The sequence below is a fragment of the Lepus europaeus genome, chromosome 13 (genome assembly GCF_033115175.1).
Source record: "Lepus europaeus isolate LE1 chromosome 13, mLepTim1.pri, whole genome shotgun sequence".
Classification (NCBI taxonomy): domain Eukaryota; kingdom Metazoa; phylum Chordata; class Mammalia; order Lagomorpha; family Leporidae; genus Lepus; species Lepus europaeus.
The window spans coordinates 40,602,942-40,626,061 of record NC_084839.1 but is presented as its reverse complement, the minus strand read 5'-3'; the positions used below and the strand labels follow the sequence as shown (position 1 = coordinate 40,626,061).

Here is a 23,120-nt window from a genome sequence, read left to right as displayed (position 1 = left end):
ATCTTACTTAAGATATATTTATTTGAGAGGAAGAGACAGAGAAAAACAAATCTCCCATCTGCTGGTTCAATCCCCACCTCATCATTCTTGTCGAGTATCAAGAAGCTCCATGGACCAGTCTTCTGGGAGTGTTTATTTGCATCCTACAGTGTTCTGTTATGAATGGTGTCTCTTTTATGGTCTTGACTTTTCTCAAAGGTAGTGAGAATGATCTTGCTCTTGTATTTTCATCTTCCTTGGTTGCTCCCCTTCAGTTGCCTGCCTGTCACAATTGTGAGCAGCCAAGCTGGTTTGTCTTGGGGATTCAGGCTTCTTTAGTGATGAGCTAGCTCAAGTCTTTCCCAATTCCATGGCCTCCTGGGTCTGAATAGAAACTTGCATTTCTGAGAACATTCCAGCTGAATCAGGGCACATCAGAATTAGGTCTTGTCTCTTTCTCTTTTTTTTTCTGCATTTGCACAAGTTTGACACTATTTGAGGCTTTGAAATTTCATTCCAGCTGGCCTTGGGTTGCTTGGTTTGTTTTATAAAGTTCCTATAGTGCTCTGACCTGTAGCTGTTAGAACTATTTTCTCCTGTGTATTAACTCCAGGTCTTATGCTTTTGTTTCTTGCAATAATAATTTTAGAAATAACATGAATTCTTATCTGTTAGTGGCATCAGACCTTTCTGGGGCTATTATGGATATATTTTATTAAAATGGAATTGTTTAGGACTTGTGATTGTGATTTAAATACTATTCCTTTGAAGCATCATTTTTAAAGACTTTTTCTATTAGATTAGCAATGTCATTGTTTTAATTTGCACTGACATTTTGCTGTGTTTGTTTATGATTTATTAGAAAGGGTTCCCAGTCATTCCCCAAGTGCTCAGGACAGCCAGGGCCAGGCTAGAGCTGGGAGCCAGGAACTCAATCCAGGTCTTCCATGTGTGTGGCAGAGACCCAACGTTTTGAGCCATCATTACTGCCTCTCAGGTGTGCATTAGCAGGAAGGCGGATGCAGGAGCCAGAGGTGAGACTCAAACCCAAGCACTTTGATGTGGGATATAGGTGGCCAAATGCCCACCCACTGGGTGCATTTTATCTAGGATTTCTCACATACTGGGTTCAGACTGGTCTGTAGGAACCTTTTGAATAAACATAAATGCTTGAACATTTTGTGCTTAGGGTATCCAGGAATTCTTGGTGGTACGGGCAGTAGGGATTACTTAGTAGATCGGGGTAGAAGGGCACTGTCAATTTCTTACTTAGCACACTCTGGGGATGGCAATGATTTCTCTTTGCCTTAATTGGATTTGGATTGTTTTCCAGTGAAATGATCACTAGTGAAGGGGATTAATCCTTGGTTCCATGAGAAGAGAAAATTAAGAAGATGGCAAAAGGTGTTCTTTTCCAGGACAGCGCCTCTAAGGATTATTCATGTCTTCCATTCTTCAGGTACCCAAGAGTAATCACCCTCCTGCCTGCCTCCTTGCTTTCTGAGTATAAAAGAGGTAGAGGGGCAGAGCGGGGCTTGCTGAAAGGCTTCCGAAAAATTTCCCTCCATCTCCATTCCAGTGAAGACTTGTATTCATTGTGGTCATTTTATGTACTAGTTCATGTTTACACAAAAACATGATTTGCAAACTCCTTACAAATTGAAAACCACAAGGAAATGAAGTCTTTGAAGGAGTTAGTTTTAGACACACTTAAGGCGAGGGTGTCATTGGCTCAGAAACCTGTTTCCTGATGCGCGTTTGGATTAGTGATACCTACGTGCAATATCAGAGTGCCTGGGTTCAAGTCCTGACTTTGCTCCTGATTCCTACCTCATGCTAAAGTGCCGGTGCCACGGCTCACTAGGCGAATCCTCCACATGCGGCGCTGGCAACCCGGATTCTATCCTGGTTGCTTGGGCCATGCACCCGCATGGGAGACCAGGAGGAAAGGAAGCACCTGGCTCCTGGTTTCAGATCGGCACAGGACGCTGGTCGTAGCAGCCATTTGTGGGGTGAACCAACAGAAGGAAGACCTTTCTCACTAACTCTGCCTGTCAAAAAAAATAAAGTGCATCTCGAGAGGCAGTGGTGGTAGCTCAAGTATTTGGGTTTCTGCCACACACATAGGAAACCCAAATGGAGTTCCCTGCTCCCAGCCCCATCCGTTGTGGGTGTTTGATGGGTAAACCAGCAGATGGGATATTTCTCTCTCTTCTTTCTCTTTCTCTCAGATAAAGAAACACGATTCTATAATGAACAAAATTTTCATTGATACTTACGTCAACATTCACGGTGTGGTAATCTGAACTTGTGGGTAACCAGGTGTGATTGCCTTCAGAGAAACCAGCATTTGAGCTGTTGTCCCACTGCATTGGTGACTTGGAGAGAAGGGTGTTCTGTCAGACAGAAAGCAGTCGTCTGCTTATTGGAAGAAATGCACTGTGGTCCTGATTTACATCCTAACTCTTTAGGTCCCTGTAGTTCTTAAATGATGCTTGTATTCATTACTTTTCATGATTAAAAGGCCTTAATATTCAATATATAACCCAGATTCATATTTTTAATTGGAAAATAGCTCAGAACATCCTGAGTTTGAATAGACTGTACCAGTGTGCTTGGAATCTGTGCTTTTCCATCCAAAATGTGCCATTAACAATCATGCTGCTCCAACCTGCTGTGGGATATGGTGATGGTGAGGCCATGAGCAGCTATCTACCAGTGAGCCTGCATTCTTTCCTAGTCACTTAACCAGAGAGTACTGCACATGGGTATGTACACCCAGATGGAAGCAGATGAAGAAAATTTCACCTTAACCAGATATGAGGGAAATCACAGTCCCCCACCCAGCAGCACAGCTGTGAGAACCACAGCCTCAAACACTCGGAAGTTGTGCATTGCAGTTGATAACATAAAAGCAGCTTTTGTGGTAGGGTCACACAGGATCTACCAGACCAAGTAAGAACTAAAGAAAACCTTCCTTGGCCAGCGCCGTGGTTTAACAGGCTAATCCTCCACCTTGCGGCGCCGGCACACCGGGTTCTAGTCCCAGTTGGGGCGCCGGATTCTATCCCGGTTGCCCCTCTTCCAGGCCAGCTCTCTGCTATGGCCCAGGAAGGCAGTGGAGGATGGCCCAAGTCCTTGGGCCCTGCACCCGCATGGGAGACCAGGAGAAGCACCTGGCTCCTGGCTTCGGATCAGCACGATGCGCCGGCCGCAGCGGCCATTGGAGGGTGAACCAATGGCAAAAAGGAAGACCTTTCTTTCTTTCTCACTATCCACTATGCCTATCAAAATAAATAATTAATTAAAAAAAAGAAAACCTTCCTCTCCATGTTTCAGGTAAAAGGCAATGAATAATACTCAAAATGAAACCACTGGTTCTCAAATTTTAGTGTGCCCATGAGTCAGCTGGAAAACATCTGGGGGTGGGGGGGGGAACCAGCAATTTAAATAAATTCCCCCAATCAGCAAGAAAACTGGGAATTCTTACTGTCTGGAAATAAGAAAAATAACCATGGTTTTCAACAACAGAAAATAGTAAATTCCCTGATTTAACAACAAAACAAGTCCTTGGTTTTATAGCTTTGGTGCATAGATAAGTTGCATTAAACTTACCACATCATAGCTTTCATTGAGATTTGTGGCTAAAATATTTCCCATCCCTATTTCTTCTCCATAGTAAGTTATGGGAGTTCCGGGAAGCGTAAAAAGCAGCATGTTCATGATGTTGACATACTGGTGCCCCAGACGAGAAGTCAGCCGCGTGATGTCTGGTCCACCAGTCTGAAAGGCAGATGTTTGTAAGAACACCTCTCTATCCACATTTCTCTGGAAACCTTACCCTATTTCACAGAAAGTTCACCAGCCAGAAGGGTAAATGGGGACTTGGGACTCTGGCATCTAGCAAGCCTGGATTCTTGCTATTTAATGCAAAACTGATTTACTGATAAACAGCAAAATGGTGATAACAATTTACTTCCCAATGATACTGCAAAAAATAAAATTTAGAAGGTACATATTCTTATTTTCTCACATTTGAATAAGAGAATACTAACAGGAAAAGAAAAAAAAAAATCCTTCCCTCAGGACAAGGAAACAAGATGAGAGAGATGGGTGGGAGAAAGATGGTGTATTCCTTTTTACGTTGTTTTGACTTACTTTGTAGAATTTAAGTACTTTCACACCTCTATTTTATCTAATTTCCTTCTTCCACAATTATGCTATCAGGTAATACCTGCACTTTACACATGATTACATAAGCCCTGAGAAACTGTACCATTTATTTAAGTTCCAACTTTCAAAGAAGAACCTGCCTTTGAATTTGTGTCTTAGAGCTAGAACTTGGAGGAGGCATCTGACTCAGTAGGTTAGGTTGCCACTAGGGACATCCACCTCCCATACTGGAGTGCCTAGTAGGTCCCAGCTACTCTGCACTTAGTTCCATTTTCCTACTGATATGCCTGGAAGGCAGCAGATGATGGCCCAAATACTTGGGTTTCTGCCACCTGTATGGGAGACCCAGATGAGTTCCTGGCTCCTAACCTATCCCTTCCTGTTTTTAGGAGTGAACCAGCAGATGGAAGATCTATGTCTCCACCTATCAGATAAATCCTAATCAGAACATTGCTACAACGTAGGAAAAGGGAGGCTGATTTCCTCACTTACATGTACTAAAATGGCTTTTTTTTTTTTTTTTTTTTTTGGACAGAGTGGACAGTGAGAGAGACAGAAAGGTCTTCCTTTACCGTTGGTTCACCCTCCAATGGCTGCCGCGGCCAGCGCACTGCAGCTGGCGTACCGCACTGATCCGAAGCCGGGAGCCAGGTGCTTCTCCTGGTCTCCCATAGGGGTGCAGGGCCCAAGCACTTGGGCCATCCTCCACTGTACTCCCAGACCACAGCAGAGAGCTGGACTGGAAGAGGAGCAACCGGGACAGAATCCAGCGCCCTTACCGGGACTAGAACCTGGTGTGCTGGCGCCGCAAGGCGGAGGATTAGCCTATTTAGCCGTGGCATCGGCCCTAAAATGGCTTTCGTATTTTTATAGATCATTATTTTTTGTTTTTACAACCAGAAACTTAGGTCAAATTTTGCCTCCACTCTTATTCTTCTCATTATCTTGAGTTCTTCTGAAAGAAATCTATGATTTCTCGAGTGTTCTGGCTATATGGCACTGTTTTCTTTTGTTCCTTCCTTTCCCTCTCTTTTCCAGTTAATTTATTTGAAAAGGAGAGATTGCCCATCTACTGTTTCACTACCCAGATGCTCCCAACAGCTGAGGACCCAGTCCAGATCACCCAGGTCAGCAGACTGTGTGCACCATGAGCGGCTGCCTCCTAGGGTACATGTGAGCAGGAAGAGGTGGGACTCAAACCCAGACACTCCAGTGTGGGCTGTAGGCACTGTAAGCAGTGAAAGTCTTACCTGCTGTGCCAGACACCCACCCTGTCTTTCAGAACTGAAATCAGGAAATAGTTCTGCAAGTAGTTTATAGTAGTTTACAGCCATGGACACAGATCGCTGTCTGTCACAGGCTCAGGTGCCAGTCACCTGTGATACTGGAGAATTTCAAAATTGAAAAACATGATAAAACCACAATTCCAGAATGGCAAGGAATCTCCATAAAAGCAATAAGAATGGTAAAACTTGTAAAAATTGCTTTTTATTCATAAAAACTATTGTAACTAAATGTATTCAAGAAAAACAATTGGCAGGCCAGTACTGTAGTGCAGTGGGTTAACGCCTTGGCCTGAAGCGCTGGTATTCCGTACAGGTGCTGGTTCTAGTCCCAATTGCTCCTCTTCTGATCCCGCTCTCTGCTGTGGCCTAGGAGAGCAGTAGAGGATGGCCCAAGTGTTTGGGCCCCTACACTGGTGTAGGAGAGCTGCAAGAAGCCCCTGGCTTCAGACTGGCTCAGCTCCAGCCATTGCAGCCATTTGGGATGTGAACCAGCAGATGGAAGACCTCTCTCTCTGTCTCTACTTCTGTCTGTAACTTTTTTTTTTTTTAAGATTTATTTATTTGAAACTCAGAATTACGTAAAAAGAGAGGTCTGCCATCCACTGGTTCATTCCCCATTTGGCTGCAATGGCCGGAGCTGCATCAGTCTGAAGCCAGGAGCTTCTTCCGGGTCTCCCACATGGGTGCAGGGGCCCAAGGACTTAAGCCATCTTCTACTGCTATCCCAGGGCATAGCAGAGAGCTGGATCGGAAGAGGAGCAGCTGGGACTCAAACAGGCCCCTGTAACTCTTTCAAATAAATAAATCTTTTTAAAGAAAAGGAAAAAAGGTCTCAGAACAGAAAGCTTTGTAGCACCTTAACTCACCCTAAATTCCTGCCCCTCCCCTCAGATCCAGGATCGCCTTCACAGCCAGCAGCCTCGCAACCACTGAACAGGCAGAAAGGATGTAGAGTTCACCTACAGCTCCGACCCTAGAGAACTGCCACAACTTGCCTTTCTCAGTGTTTTCTTTTTCAGAGTTAACTCTGTTTACCATTGCACCTGCCTGTGATGTTACCACTTGGGGCTAACTTGAGATAGAAATACCAAGGTGTTTGGAAATGAGAAGGGAACTAGATGTAGAAAAATTCTGACATCTCTGGGAATCGAGAAGATCAGCCAAGCACAGGCCTGTGCACGTGAGGAGGGTTGTGCAGATGCCCAGGAAAGACTGGGAAAGGCTCTACTCTCAGTCTGGCTAACCCTGAGCAGAAATTGAAGGCCACGGCAGAGCTGTAAACTGCCTGCCAGAGTTTTGAAAGCAACACAGTGGGGCTGGTGCCGTGGCATTGTGGGTAAAGCCACTGCAGTGGTGGCATCCCCTGTGGGCACCTGTTCGAGACCTGGCTGCTCTCCTTCCAATCCAGCTCTCTGGTATGGCCTGGGAAACCAGAGGAAGATGGCCCAAGTCCTTGGACCCCTGCACCCATGTGGGAGACCCAGAAGAAGCTCCTGGCTCCTGGCTTTGGATTGGCGCAGCTCTGGCCGTAACAGCCATTTGGGGAATGAAACAGTGGATGGAAGACCTCTCTGTCTCTCTCTCTCTCTCTCAATAAAAAAAAAAATCTTTAAAAAAAGAAAGAAAACCCCAAATAGAAATTTTGGAGATGCAAAGTACAATATATGAAAAATTCAGTAGAGGAGCTTGACAGACTTGAACTGGCAAAAATCAGAAAACTTGAAGATGGGTCAATTGAGAGAATATAGTCTGAAAACCAGAAAAGAAAAAAAATTTCAGACCTGTGTGACATCTTTTATACCAACACATCCATAATGGGGGTCTCAAAAGGAGAGAGGAAAAGGGACATAAATTACATTAGAAAAATAATGGCCAACAACTTTCCAAATTTAAACAGACAAGAATCTCAATGGATCCAAGTAGGAGAAAATAAAGACCTACACTCAACATACCAAACTCCAACAGCACAGAACCTTGGAGGCAGCAATACAGAGTTTGCGTAACATATAGGGGATTTTCAATAAGATTAGCAACTGACTTTCTTGAGAAATGATGGAGGCCAGAAGGCAGTGAAATAAAAACATTCAAATTAATTAAAAACCTCAACCAAGATTTTGATTTCAAGATCCACGATGAAAGAAAATGAAATACTACTCCACAGCTACTATAATTTTTTTAAATGAAACATGAGAAAATGGAGAAATTCAAACTCTTGTAAACTCATTAATGGGTGTGTAAAATGGGAAAGTCACTGCAGAAGACAGTTTGGAAGATCCTAAGAAAGGTCGACAGAAATTCTAGGGCTGGCATTTCCAAGTCCAGCAGCCCGTATCAGAGCGCCAGTTCTAACCTCAACTGCTCTGCTTTTGATCCAGCTTTCAGCTGATACTCCTGAGGGAGGTAGCAAAAGATGACCTAGGTACGTGGGTCCTGGCCACCCAAGCGGGAGACCAGGCTAGAGTTCCTGGCTCATCATTTCAGCGTGGCCCAGGCCTGGCTCTTACAACCAATTTAAGGAGTGAACCTACTGATAGATGATGTCCGTTTATTTCTAAACCTATCCCTCTCTCTGTCACTCCCTTCACATAAATCCAAAACAAAAAAGTAGTACTATGTGGTCAGAAACTCTAATCCTGGGTATATATCCGAAAAGAGGCTCAAAGAGACCCTTGTAAACCAGTGTTCATAGCAGCACTCTAATAATGAAAAGGAGGAAACAACCCAAATGCTCGTCAACAGGTGAATAGATAAAATGTTATACATACAGGGGGCTTCCAAAAGTTCATAGAAATATGTAATTTGAAAGAACTTTGTGGATTTCAAGATCTAATGCACCAAAAATGGTGGGGGAAGTTAAAAATGTTCTCACTTTTTAAAGTACCCTTAGAACTTCAGATATCTTACTGACGGGGTCCAATGTGTCCCCTTTACTAACCCATATCCAAAGATACAAAATTAGAAGGCAAAGAAACCTTGATGGGTTTGGAAGTGATAAGGTTGGCTTATTACCACAATTATATGAGGGTAATTCAAAAAGTCCTGATTCTAGCTTCCTGCCAGCGCAGAGCCTGGGAGGCAGCAGGTGATGGCGCAAGTAGTTTGGTCTTTGCCACCAATATGGATGACCCAGATTGAGTTCCTAGCACCCCGCTTCAGCCCAAACCTAGCCCAAGCCATTGCAAATGGGTGTCCTCACTCTCCTTCCTCCTCTCTCTCCCTCTGCCTCTTGGATACATTTTTTAAAGGAGTTTATTTTAGGGCTGGCATTGTGGCATAGTGAGTTAAGCTGCCGCCTGCAACACCATCCCACGTGGGAGCTGGTTCCGATCCCAGTCCAGTTCCCTCTTAATATGCCTGGGGAAAGGAGTGAAAGATGGTCCAAGAACTTGGGTCCCTGCCACCCAGGTGGGAGACCCAGAAGAAGCTCCTGGCTTCAGCCTGGCCCAGCCCCAGCCCTTGTGGCTATTTGGGTAGTGAACCATTAGATGGGAAAGATCTCTTTCTCTATATAACTTTCAAATAAACACTTGGGTCCCTGCAACCCACATGGTAGACCAGGAAGAAGCTTCTGGCTCCTGGCTTCAAATCAGCCTATTTGTGGCTGTTGGGGCTATTTGGGGAATGAACTATCAGATTGGAAGATCTCTCTAACTCTGCTTTAAAATAAATATATAAAAATAAAATCTCCAAATTCTCTTTGTGGGGCTGGAATTGTGGTGTAGCAGGTTAAGCTGCCACCTGCAATGCCAGCATTCCATATGAGCATCAGTTCAAGTCCTAGCTGCTCCACTTCCTATCTAGCTCCCTGATAATGTGCCTGGGAAAGCAGCGGAGGATGGCCCAAGTCTTGGGCCCCTGCACCCACATGGGAAAATCAGATGTGGCTCCTGGCTTCAGCCTGGCCCAGACCCAGTTGTTGCGACCATTTGGGGAGTGAACCAGTGGATGGACGATCTATCTGTCCCTCTGTGTAACTCTGCCTTTAAAATAAATGTTTTGTTTGTTTGTTTTATTTTTTGACAGGCAGAGTGGACAGTGAGAGACAGACAGAGAGAAAGGTCTTCCTTTGCCATTGGTTCACCCTCCAATGGCTGCCGCGGCTGGCGCGCTGTGGCCGGCGCACTGCGCTGATCCGAAGCCAGGAGCCAGGTGCTTCTCCTGGTCTCCCATGGGGTGCAGGGCCCAAGCACTTGGGCCATCCTCCACTGCACTCCCAGGCCACAACAGAGAGCTGGCCTGGAAGAGGGGCAACTGGGACAGAATCCGACGCCCCGACCGGGACTAGAACCAGCGGTGTCGGTGCCGCTAAGCAGAGGATTAGCCTATTGAGCCACGGCGCCGGCCCTCAAATCAATGTTTTAAAAAATTTTTTGTGAGGCCAGTGCTATGGCGCAGCAGGTTAACGCCCTGGCCTGAAGCGCCTGCATCCCATATGGGTGCCGGTTCGAGTCCCAGCTGCTCCACTTCCCATCCAGCTCTCTGCTATGGCCTGGGAAAGCAGTGCAAGATGGCCCAAGTCCTTGAGTCCCTGACCCATGTGGGAGACCTGGAAGAAGCTCCTGGCTCCTGGCTTCAGAACGGCGCAGCTCCAGCCGTTGTGGCCATCTGGGGAGTGAACCATTGGATGGAAGACATATTTCTCTTTCTCTCTCTCTCTCTCTCTCTCTCTGCCTCTCCTTCTCTCTGTGTAACTCTGACTTTCAAATAAATAAATAAATCTCATTAAAAAATTTTTGTACCACAATAAGCTTCTCAATATTTTCCCACAAACTTTAAACTATTTTTTTATTTACTTGAGAGACGAGTAGAAATGCAGCACAGGACACAGCGCCCATCTGCTGTACTTCCCAAATACCTGCAACGGCCAGGGCTGGGCCAGAGCCAGAGTTAGAAACCAGGAAGGGGGCCAGTGCTGTGGCGTAGTAGGTAAAGCTGCCCCCTGCAGTGCCGGCATCCCATATGGGCGCCAGTTCGGATGCCGGCTGCTCCACTTCCAATCCAGCTCTGCTATGGCCTGGGAAATCAGTGCAAGATGGCCCAAGTCCTTGAGTCCCTGACCCATGTGGGAGACCTGGAAGAAGCTCCTGGCTCCTGGCTTCAGATCGATGCGGCTCCAGCTGTTGTGGCCATCTGGGGAGTGAACCAATGGATGGAAGACCTCTCTCTCTGTGCCTCTGCCTCTCTGTAACTCTGCCTTTCAATAAATAAATAAATAAATATTTAATTAAAAAAAAGAAATAAAGCAGGAATGCAATCCAGATCTCCCATGTCAGTGGCAGGCAGCCAAATCCTTGAGCCATCACTGCTGCCTTCTAGGATCTGCATTGGCAGGAAGCTGGAGTCAGGAGCCGGAGCCAGGAATTGACCGTGGGCATCTTAACAGCTAGGCTCTAGGCTAATGCCCCCTCCACAAACTCTCTGAAGTCCTCCCATTACTGTATCTTCTGTTCTTCACTGAAGTTGCCAATCTTGCAAAATGTTAGGCCTTCTCAGTCAACAAGGAAGTCACATCTTCCTCACAGAGTCTGTGTGGCTTCAATGCCTTTTCCCCTGCACTCTTCCCAACAAGATGGTGTTCCGGCACTGTGCACCCACTCCACATTCCAAAGCCCTCTTTATTCCAGTTAGGATCATAGCTCTGAGGTGTGTGGAAAGAATGGCTTCCTATCCACCCCCCACACAGGCTAGTAGAGTTTTAAGCACAGATAAATATTCATTAAATATTCGTTCAACTGGATGGACAGTGTCTCCTTATGTCAAGGACCTGGCCAGGGCTGACCACTACGCAGCCACCAAATGAAGCAGAGTTCAGGACCGCAGAGAGGTAACTAGCCAACAATACAGCAGCACGATACATGCCGTGCTGGGCATGTAGACTCACCATCCAATTGGGCCATTTCCCTTCGGGCATGTTTTCCATCCAGGCTGTGATAACCTCATGCACGGTGTTCCCAGAAAGAGTGTCTAGAGTGGTGAAGTAATTGTTGAAAGGAAAATCGGCTTCTTGGATAAACGACAACCCGTAGTACCTCATGGTCCTGTCGATGCTCTCCGCATAGGCTTCTGTGCCCATGAACCTGGAAGAGGTGGCAGCGTTCAGCATCCTCCGGACCTGTCAGGACACTGGGAAAGCGCTCTAGCTCCTTACGCCTCACAGGATGTGGGAGGTCTACCTGCACACTGTTTACCACACAGGGCCAGGGCTTCTGAGAAAGCACATGGCCAAAAAATGTCACGCTGGGTCACCTGAACAACAACTCGGAGAAACCCAACGACTAATGTAACACAAGTAGTGTCTAACAGGAAATACATTTGATGGGGCAGGCATTCGGTGTAGCGGTTAAGACGCCACTTGGGATACCTGCATCCCAATCAGAGTGCCTGGTGTGAGTCCCAACTCCTCTGCTTCCAATCCAGCTTCTTCCTAATGCACACCCTGAGAAGCAGCAGGTGATGGCTTAAGTACTCAGATCCCTGCCACCCACATGGGAGACTCAGATTGAATGTCAGGATCCTGGCTTTGGCCAACCCAGCTCTGGCTGTTGTGAGCAATTGCAGTGTGAATCAGCAGATGGAAGATAACTGTCTTCCTTTCCCTTTCTCGCCCTATTTTTTTTTATACATTTATTTATTTGAAAGAGTTACACAGAGAGAGAAGGAGAGGCAAAGAGAGAGAGAGAGGTCTTCCATCTGCTGGTTCACTCCCCAGATGGCCGCAATGGCCAGAGCTGCACCGATCTGAAGCCAGGAGCCAGGAGCTTCTTCCAGGTTTCCTATGCAGGTGCAAGGGCCCAAGGACTTGGGCCATCTTCTACTGCTTTCCCAGGCCATAGCAGAGAGCTGGATCGGAAGAGGAGCAGCCAGGACTCAAACTGGCACCCATATGGGATGCCGGCACTGCAGTCGGTGGCTTTACCCACTATACCACAGTGCCAGCCCTTCTCTCTCCCTCTCTTTCAAAATTAATGTACACAATTAAATGTGCACAAAACTCATGTGAAATAATACTGTGATTACTAACATTTTACAAAAGAGGGAAGTAAAAATTAATAAAGTTAAACAACATGAACATCCCAGGCCCTGGCATAACAAAGCTGTAAAGAATTCTAACAGTGCAGATTTTGTAACTTGAGAGGCTGGCATTGGTATAGCAGGTAAAGCTGCCTCCTGCAGGGCTGGCATCCCATATGGACACTAGTTCAAGTCCTAGCTGCTCCACTTCCGATCCAGCTCCCCGCTAATGTACCTAGGAAAGCAATGAAAGGTCGCCCAAGTGCTTGGGCCCCTACACCCACATGGGAGACCCAGATGAAGCTCCAGGCTCCTAGAGGAGCCATGTGGGGAATGAACCAGTGAATGGAAGATATCTCTCTCTCTCTCTTTCCCCACCACCCTCTGTGTCTGTCTCTTTCTCCCTCTCTTTTCTGTCTGTAATGTGCCTTTCAAATAAATAAAATAAATAAGCCATAACTTGAATCCCTGAGTATGTCTGGTTTTAAGGGATAAACTGCAGCTCAGACCCCATGCATGTGAGAGAAGCGCATCCGGTGGTTACCTGTATCTGCCGGGCTCCCTGCTGTACTGGTCCATGGTCTGCCGGAAGCTGCGGACAAGGTCGTGCATCCCCTCCTGTGTGGTGGTGAAGTCATGGTACAGCTCTGAGTAGCGTGTGACCGTGTCCTTGAAAAACCAGGACAGCATGGTTACCATCGTCTCCTGTGTCCCCTACCCCCACCTGGCTCTGTGTGAATACAGATAGTCTCCTCAAAGGGGTTCAGCAGAGCAATACATACACTCAAAGAGGATCCTAGGACCTTCATCGCTCCAAGGGTTTATAGATAGAGAAAATGTAACTGTTAGTACTTTAATTAGTGCTTAAATTATTAACCTTATAAATCTAATAAACATACATTGCTAACCATCACATACCTATTTTAGCAAGCTAAATTTTACGAAACATCCAAACACTGATTACAAATGCATTTAACACAGTCCTCCTAAACATTTCATTGTCTAAAAGCTTCAGACTCTTCAAGGCAAACAAATTATCTTAAGGATTATAAAACTGGTTATTAGCCTATCATGCATTTAAATTTTTCTCTAAACCATCCCTAACCTTTAATCTTGTTGTTACACTTTCTCTCAGGATGTCAGTAGTTTTTCCTGATACTCATTTCTATGTCCTTCTAAGATTACGATAGTTTCCTTGCATCAAAAGCGAAACATAGCACTCACAGAAGCCACCGTGAGAGGTCCTGGACTGGCTGGACAGTGAGACCTGAGCTATCCATTCAGGAGGCTCCCTTCGTGTCTGAGAACTTCCCTTGCTAGATAAAGTGAGCATTTTTGTTGGAATCTGGGTCTGTTCCTGAAGTTACGTGTTCTTTAAGTTATTCTTGGGTAGCACACAAAACCCATCATTCTGATCATTTGTCATGACTCCAAACATATGCCTAAGTTATGGGAACTCCTTATGATCAGCAAGGCCATTTCAGCATTTCTCCAAGGAATAGATTTTCCAGAGTACTACATCTTTTTATTTTTCCTTTTTATTGGAAATTGTGCAAAAAAAATGCCATAATCCTAACATATGGTTTGTGACATGCTCTGATGATTGACTTGTACATATCAGCTTCTCTTTAGTTAACTGATTCATTTTAATGAAGTTGTAAGTACCCATAAGTCTACTCCAGACAAAACCTAGAAGCTGGGGCTGGTGCTGGTGCTGTGGTGTAGTAGGCTAAGCCTCCATCCCATGGGTGCCAGCTCATGTCCCAGCTGCTCCTCTTCTAATCCAGCTCTCTGCTTATGACCTGGGAAAGCAGCAGAAGATGGCCCAAGTACTTGGGCCTCTGCACCCACATGGGAGACCTGGAAGAAGCTCCTGGCTCCTGCTTTGTTGGATTGTCCCAGTTTTAGCCGTTGTTGCCATTTGGGGAGTGAACCAGTGGATGGAAGATCTGTGTCTTCCTCTCTCTCTGTAACTCTGGCTTTCAAATAAGTAAATAAATCTTTTAAAAAGAAAAAGAGAAACTAGCTATACTGATTTCATTTGAACTTGTAACTTTAGTTAAAAGGATTTCACATTATATATATTTATATACATACATACATACATACATATATATATATATATTTTTTTTTTTTGACAGGCAGAGTGGACAGTGAGAGAGAGAGAGAGAGACAGAGAGAAAGGTCTTCCTTTGCTGTTGGTTTACCCTCCAATGGCCGCCGCGGCCGGGGCGCTGCGGCTGGCACACCACGATGATCCGAAGCCAGGAGCCAGGTGCTTCTCCTGGTCTCCCATGGGGTGCAGGGCCCAAGCACCTGGGCCATCCTCCACTGCCTTCCAGGGCCATAGCAGAGAGCTGGCCTGGAAGAGGGGCAACCGGGACAGAATCCGGCGCCCCAACCAGGACTAGAACCCGGTGTGCCGGTGCCACAAGGCAGAGGATTAGTCTAGTGAGCCGCGGCGCCAGCCACTAAATTATATATAATAATGTAAAATTTTCTTCACTAAGTGTTCCATTGCCAAGATTTACTCATAGGACTGTGCGTCACTGTAATCCACCTACTGTGACTAAAATGTAGGTACACGGGTAGGTACACGAATCCATCATTTTGCAATGCATTTTAGGACTACTGGCTACTTGCCCGGGGCATTGGCAATAGAGGGACTAGAGAATGGTGACCAACCAGAGGAATCGGGCGGACGGTGACTATCTCACAGCTGACCTGAGGCAGTGGTGGAATCACTGGTGTGGAAGCCCAAGAGCTCAGATTCTGTAGTGAGACAGGCTTCCTCTGGAACTCTGGAATCCCTGGTAAGGCAACCTCTCTTAGGATTTGCTCCATGGAGATCATGAAACGTCCCTCACAGGAGATTGCGTTAATGCCGTATCAAGTGAACAGCCTACAGCACACAATAGACGTTCAGCACCGGCAGGTCCCCTTCCCGCTAATGACGTGCACTTTCACAGCTAGAGAAGGAATGGGGAACTTAGCCTTCCTTGCTTGAGCTTGAGTGAGACGGCAAAACTCACAGTGTGGTCCTTATTTTGTGGTCCTTGGTAGATTCCCTACTGTCTTTGTCCCTAGAAAACCTTGTCACTGAGGGAGTCCTCAAGGAGTCCCTCACTCTGGGAAGAAACAATGCAAGGGAACACTGGGCACATTCAGGAGACTTCCCTGTTTCTAAAGAAAATGATTCAAAGTGCCTCCTCCAGCAGACATAACTTGTCTGGGTAAATGGTATCTCAGGGGCTGGCGCTTTGGTGTGGCTGATGAGGCTGCAGCCTGCTGTGCTGGCATCCCATATGGGCACCAGTTTGAGTCCTGGCTGCCCCGCTTCTGATCCAGTTCCCTGCTGATGCACCTGGGAAGGCAGTGGAGGATGGTCCAAGTCCTTTGGCCCCTGTACCCACGTGGGACACCCAAAAGAAGCTCCTGGCTCCTGGCTTCAGATTGGCCCAGCTCCAGCTGACAGAGCCATTTAGGGAATGAACCAGAGGATGGAGGATTGATTCATTCTCTCTCTCTCTCTCTCTCTCTTTCTCTCTCTTTCTCTCTCTCTCTCTCCCTCTTCCTTTCAAATAAAAAATAATAATCTTAAAAAATAAATAAATGGTATCTCAGCCTAGAAAAGAAAGCACTCTGCTGACATTTTCAGAAAAAGCAAAAAAATAAAAAACTTTTTAAATATTACCGGAACTTGTGATGCGTTTACTTGAATCTCATCTCTCAGATGCATTGCCTCTAGGAGAAATTTAACAGCATTGAAACTAAAGCCATCAACACCTTTGGTGAGCCAGAACTGCATTATTTCCTAAAAAGGAAGAAGCAACATGTTTGGTTACAATACCTACACATTACTATCATGTTTAAATAAAGATTTTGTATGCTAACAGCCTTGCATCAAACAGACATCTCTACATACAAAGAAAGTATAGTATCCACATAGCCTATTCTTATCTATTTAGGATGGATTCAACTCTTAGGTGACTATATTTAAGGACTTCCACACCTCTTTTGTAGTTAGATCCAGAATTACAATTACATTTGTAATTTTTTTTTTGACAGGCAGAGTGGACAGTGAGAGAGAGAGAGAGACAGAAAGAAAGGTCTTCCTTTGTTGTTGGTTCACCCTCCAATGGCCGCCGTGGCCGGCGCGCTGCGGCCGGCACACCACGCTGATCCGAAGGCAGGAGCCAGGTGCTTCTCCTGGTCTCCCATGGGATGCAGGGCCCAAGCACTTGGGCCATCCTCCACTGCCCTCCCGGGCCACAGCAGAGAGCTGGCATGGAAGAGGGGCAACCGGGACAGAATCCAGTGCCCGGACCGGAACTAGAACCTGGTGTGCCGGCGCCGCTAGGCAGAGGATTAGCCTATTGAGCTGCGGCGCCGGCCGTACATTTGTAATTAATACTGTGAGCATGTCTCCAAAGTTCATGGAGTCACTCCAAAATAAATATGAAACCATAATGAAAGATAGGACTTGGGAGAAACCTAGAAGGTATTTAATTTCCTTCATGCCTGGATGAAAAGTTAAATATTTCACTCTACCAGGAAGGTAAATGAGAGGTGACATGCTGAGGTGTTAAGGGATTTCCTATTAGGATAAGATGGAAAGAACACTGACTAAATGGAATCAACCATCAGCCAAGAAAATAAGAGGAATAGTTAAGATACAGTGGTAAAATTCAGAGGTAAGCACTGCATTGAATACAATCAGGTAATAGAAGATTAACTGTACATTATTCAAAGAAGGTACTAGTCTGCTGTCTTTAATTTCACAATTTGGGCCTCAAATAGTTAAACATGCAGATTCTCATGTATTTTATCGTCATCTTTGATGGTAGAATTTCTCCCACAGATGTGTGATGAGGACCTGAGTCATGTGTGAGTGCTGCTGGCTGCTCTCTACCCCTGCCCCTCTCTCAGACATCCCTGGCGGAGAGAAGGTAGTCACGGAGCACTTGCTAAGGAGAGAGCATGGTCTGAGCCTGCCTGGCTCCCAGGCATTTTTAATGCTGAATCCAAAGACTGGGGAGATGAAGACTGGTCTAGAGACATGATTAAATACATTTTCTGGGCATGGACCAGAAAGCAAAGGGCCTCCAGGAAAGAGCTCAAATAGAGGGAAGTAGAAGTGAAACATCAGTGGGAATGGATAGGAGAAGGAACAGAGGTGTTAGAATGGGATTTCCTTTCTAGCTAAGTAGTCCAGGGTTTAGAGTCAGCTCAATCGTCACGCAACCTGGGAAGCCACACCAGCTCCCAGCTCAGAAGGGCCCTAAGCTTGGCTTCACTGTCTTGAAATTCTTCACTTTTCCTGGGGCCTCACAAATTATGTAGCTGGTCATTTACAGGTACCATGTGCAAAAACAATGCAGGGTGAGGGGATGCAAGGATGGGTGCGGCAAGAGGACTGGAGGGCTTGTTTAAACCGAGCACAGAACACTTCAGCAGGGAGGAAGAAATGAGGGAGAGAGCCTTGAGAAGTCCCTTTGGAGCAACATCCTAGGCAGAGAGAACAGCACTGGAGACAGAGCTGAGCTCCTCAAGCAATTAAGAGGAGAGACTGTGGCTATGGGGGCCTAAGCAACAGAAGGAGGTAAGATTGTGCTGCTCACGCCCAGCGTTGTAGCAGACGGGGAAGACCTGGGGATGGGAGTGGGAACGTGAAGTGAAGATGAGAAATCCCTGGAGGATTTTAAGCAGAAAGGACTGTGGGCCGGAGCCGTGGCTTAACAGGCTAATCCTCCACCTTGCGGCACCGGCACACCGGGTTCTAGTCCCGGTTGGGGTGCCGGATTCTATCCCAGTTGCTCCTCTTCCAGGCCAGCTCTCTGCTATGGCCCGGGAAGGCAGTGGAGGATGGCCCAAGTGCTTGGGCCCTGCACCTGCATGGGAGACGGGAAGAAGCAGCTGGCTCCTGACTTCGGATCAGCAAGATGCGGCGGCCATTGGAGGGTGAACCAACGGCAAAAAGGAAGACCTTTCTCTCTGTCTCTCTCTCTCTCACTATCCACTCTGCCTGTCAAAAAAAAGAAAGAAAGGACTGTGGTCTGACTTACATTTTTAAAAGATCTGATGTACAAAGAATAAACCATAGACTCTGGCAGTTCCTCCAAAACTGTAAACATGGAGTTAAGCATACGATCGAGCAATGCCCTGCCTCGGTACATACCCAAGAGAAATGAAAACGTTATGTCCATACGAAAATTTGCACTTGAATGGTCAAAGCTTGACTGAAAGCTGTTAAAAAATGGAAACAATTCCAATGCTATAGGCACACAATGAATGTTATTTGGTCATTAAAAAATGAAATAACTGATCAGTCCTATAATACAGATGAATCTTAGGGCCGGCACTGTGGCACAGCACGAAAAGCCACAGCCTGCGACACCGGCATACCATATGGGCTCCAGCTGGTGTCTCAGCTCTCCACTTCTGATCCAGCACCCCGCCAATGGCCTGGAAAAAGCAGCAAGAGATGGGCCAATACTTGGGCTCCTGCACCCACATGGGAGACCTGATAAAACTCCTGACTCTGCCCTGGCCCAGCCCTGGCTGTTGTGGCCATTTGGGGAATGAACCAACAGATGGAAGATATTTCTCCCACTCTTTTTCAAATAAATAAATCTTTTAAAAAAAAAATAGACACGGAGGGCTCCATACTCTAACTGCATTCATGGGAAATGGCCCAAATAAGCAGATCCACAGAGGCAGAGTTTAGTGGTTGCTAGGGGAAGGGGGGATGAAAGGTGAGAATACGAGGCATGGTGGGTGGTGATGGCTGGAGCACAAACATTGCTTCCAGGGTGGTGAAGATGTTCTAAAATTAGATGATGATGATGGTTGTACAACTCTGTGAACCTATTAAAATATTTAATTTAACAGTTCAGGTAAATTTGATGGTATGTGAATATTATTCCCCCCCCCCAAAAAAAAAGGCATTATCATAAAAAAAATAAATTAAGGCACAAGAATGAATTCGGGGAGTTCCTTTAGTAGCTACGGTGGCCTGGGCTAGGGAGACAGTGGTGGAGGTGAGAAGAAATGATCGAATATTGAATCTGCTCTGAGGGTGGAGCTCACAGACCTGATGATACTGCACAAGGTTGTGAAAGAAACAGGAGTTAAGGTGACCCCTAGCTTGTTGGCCTGAGTGGCAGGTGCACTGCTCACTGAGGAGACAGCAGGTTGAACAGAAATGTGCTTGGACACGTGAAGTTTGAGGAGTCTACCAAACGCATAGGTAGAAATGCAGAAGAGGTTGGTGGTTCGTTAAATCTGGACAGTGGGGTAGAATATGCAGTTAAAAATGAAAATTTGTGGTCAGTGTTGTGGTACAATGGGTTAAGCCACTGACTATGACACTAGCATCCCAGATGAGCGCTGGTTTGAGTCCCGGCTGCTCCACTTCTGATCCAGCCTCCTGCTAAGGGCCTGGGAAAGCAGAAAACAGCCCAAGTGCTTGGGCCCCTGCACCCATATGGGTGACCTGGATGAAGCTCCTTGCTCATGGCTTCAGTTTAGCCCAAACTCAACCACTGCAGCAACTTGGGGAGTGAACCAGCGGATGGAAGACCTCTGTCTCTCTCTCTCTCTCTCTCTCTCTCTGCCTCTCCTCTTTCTGTGTAACTCTGACTTTCAAATAAATAAATAAATCTTTTTAAAAAAATGAAAACTTGGGAGTTACCAGCTTCAATACACTGATTACTAAGTAGATTTCCCCTAATTTTAACAGTGTTGGTGGCTGAGGCAAGAACAGAGAACAGAAGACATTGGAGCAGATCAAATGGGTAAGTCCTCAGCCATGGAGGACTCTCCCACCTGACTAGAAGGTTCTTAAGGGAAAGACTGGCTTTTATTTCTGTTTCCTCTGCCTCTAAGAGCCAGGTACTTAGTGAACCACCTGTGGAATGAAAGAATGAACTACTGAGCCCAAATGAGCCAGTAGATGGAAGATCAATCAATCACGAAAGTAGTGCAGCAGGTTCCCTGGCTTTAAGGAGTAAACAGAATGGTTGGGGACATAAGACATGAGAGTGTTACCTAACAATGCAAGACAGGAAATGAGAGGAGACTCCTCTGCTAGCAGGGCTGTAGGCGCCCCAAGAAGACCAAATTAACATGGGTAGACACAGCCAGAGAAAGGAGAGCCAAAGCTTGAACTTGGCCTTGATGGCTGGTGGGATTTCATCAGGCAGTAGGATTGGGACAGTGAGCCAAGCACAAAGGCTTGCTGTATGCTGGGACTGCTGGGAGGACCAGACGACCTTGAAAAGCAGATGACCTGGGCCTCAGTTCCCCCCAGCACACCAAATGCCAGCTGACCCCTCCCAGATGGGCCTATTCCTATACCTGACCACAAGCTACTCCTCTGCAAGGAACAGTGGCTCTCCCCTCTCCTCTTGGCTCATTCCTGCTGAAAGCAAGATTTTAGAAGATATATATTCCATTAGAGCAAAGCCATCTCCTACTTAAAGAACTAAAGTAGCCAATTTGCACCTTTGGTGATGGTCCCAAATGGCAACTCTCCCACAAATCACTCATTGATTTGGAAAGTATTTATTGTGGAGTAGCAGGTAAAGCCACCACCTGCAGTGCCAGCATCCCATATGGGTGCCCGTTTGAGTCCCAGCTGCTCTACTTCCTATCAGCTCCCGCTAATGGCCTGAGAAAAGCAACCATTGCAGCCATCTGGGGAGTGAACCAGTGGATGGCAGATAAATCAATCAATCTCTCTCTCTCCCTCCCTCCCTCTCACTGTAACTCTGACTTTCAAACAACATATGGAAAAAAAGTGTTTATTGTATCTTCAAGTCAATATGGAAGTCTCTAGCATGCTGCAAGTTGAAGGCTCAAAGGCTTCTAAACACCAGGGTTAACACTGCTGGTGTCAATTCCCTTTAAACTAAGATTTTGAATGGCAAAGCTTGAACACCTTGTTCATGTCAAAGAGTATGGCAGACTCTGTCTGATAACCCTTAGTGTGGACACAGGTGACCCAAATGACTTAAAGAGGTCTCCATGCAATGGAAACCATACATTTGTTCTTACGAGCATGGATGCTTCTTACCAAATAAATTCATTCAGTGAGTATTTGAGTTCCTTCTACTGGCCAGGCACTTAGCTAAGCCCCAGAACTACAATCAAGGGCAAAATACAACTGCCACAGCCTTAGGAATCCTGCATTATTTTAGACTCTCTAGCTAAAGAATTACATAGTAATAGAAAAGTAGTTCAATCTCTGTGGGCATCGTGGCACTGGTTCAGGCCCCAGCTACTCCACTTCTGATCCAGCTTCAGACTAATGCATCCTAGGGGGCAGCAGATGACAGCTAACATGTTTGGGCCCCTGACAACCATGTGGGAGACTCAGATGGAGTTTCAGCCTGACATAGCCTTGGCTGCTGCATGCATTTGGAGAGTGAACCAGCAGATGGAATCAATCATCAATCAATCTCTCTCCCCCCTCTTCCTCCCTTTCCCTCCCTCCCTCTGTTGCAATGCCTTTTAAGAAATAAACATTTTTGCCGGTGCCGCGGCTCACTAGGCTAATCCTCCGCCTTGCGGCGCCAGCACACCGGGTTCTAGTCCTGGTCAGGGCACCGATCCTGTCCCGGTTGCCCCTCTTCCAGGCCAGCTCTCTGCTGTGGCCTGGGAGTGCAGTGGAGGATGGCCCAAGTTCTTGGGCCCTGCACCCCATGGGAGACCAGGAGAAGCACCTGGCTCCTGCCATCGGATCAGCGCGGTGCACCAGCTGCAGCGCGCCTACCGCGGCGGCCATTGGAGGGTGAACCAACGGCAAAAGGAAGACCTTTCTCTCTCTCTCTCACTGTCCACTCTGCCTGTCAAAAATAAAAAATAATAAAAAAAAAAGAAATAAACATTTTTTTAAACCTCCTTAAGAAAAAAAATGTGTAACTACTGAAATCTCGGAGGGTGAGAGTTGTGATACAGAGTAAGCACACACGATCACAAGCAGGTAAAACAAGCAGCAATGTCCCCGAGGAGAGCCTGCCGCAGGAGAGCAGGGGGTGAGGACGCTCGGTAGAGGCTGGGCTCCAGAAGTCAATCGACAGATGCCAAACACCCAAAGGCTGGCGCAGCGCAGGAAGCACCTTATTTGTGGAAAGCATTCTCCACGGCTTCAGGGGCCAACTCGGGAAGCCAGGCAAGTTCAAGCTGCCAGACCTCTCCCTTGAACGAGACCCCCTTCTCCCCTCCCTTCTTTTCTCATCCTAAATAAGTGCTCTGTTTTAGGTACTGCCTTTTCCACTCTCATTATTTGAAGGAGGCCCCCAATTTTCATGAGCTTCAGACCCCACACAACCTGAGCTCACCCCCAGGGCCTGCTGATTTTACAAGTGTGAACGCTGGCCAGGCAGAGCACTCTCAGCTGAAAACCAGCCAGCGATCTCTGACAACGTGAGCAAACATTACGCAATGAGCTGCTGTGACATTAAGCTTTGGGGCTCTGACTTTCTAGGTGAACACTAGATGTTTTCTTCATTCAGATCTCCGCACTGATAGATACTGACCCAAGGTTAAGTATATAACCAAGGTAGATGGCCTTGCCCTGCCACGATCAGAAACTGTATCATATTTTGTCTCTTCATTTGTTTGATGAGGCAGTAAGGGTGAAAGCCGCATGGATATCTTCTGAGAGTC

General features: G+C 46.4%; 1 protein-coding gene and 1 long non-coding RNA gene across 2 annotated transcripts in view; one reads left to right on the top strand and one right to left on the bottom strand.

Moving 5' to 3' along the window:
* The window catches only part of SLC3A1 (solute carrier family 3 member 1), a 41,540-nt gene that overhangs the window by 2,468 nt on the left and 15,952 nt on the right, over positions 1-23,120 (bottom strand). Inside the window, exons 5-9 of the mRNA XM_062209374.1 lie at positions 16,144-16,263; positions 12,994-13,118; positions 11,320-11,515; positions 3,595-3,762; positions 2,259-2,375 (exon numbers count right to left, since the gene is read on the bottom strand). Coding sequence (XP_062065358.1) covers positions 2,259-2,375; positions 3,595-3,762; positions 11,320-11,515; positions 12,994-13,118; positions 16,144-16,263 — 726 coding nt within the window. The remainder of the gene's footprint in view (positions 1-2,258; positions 2,376-3,594; positions 3,763-11,319; positions 11,516-12,993; positions 13,119-16,143; positions 16,264-23,120) is intronic.
* On the top strand, positions 788-2,294 carry LOC133772640 (uncharacterized). The gene is made up of 3 exons (XR_009867797.1): positions 788-1,013; positions 1,313-1,438; positions 2,211-2,294. It is a non-coding gene; the product is annotated as an uncharacterized LOC133772640 (long non-coding RNA).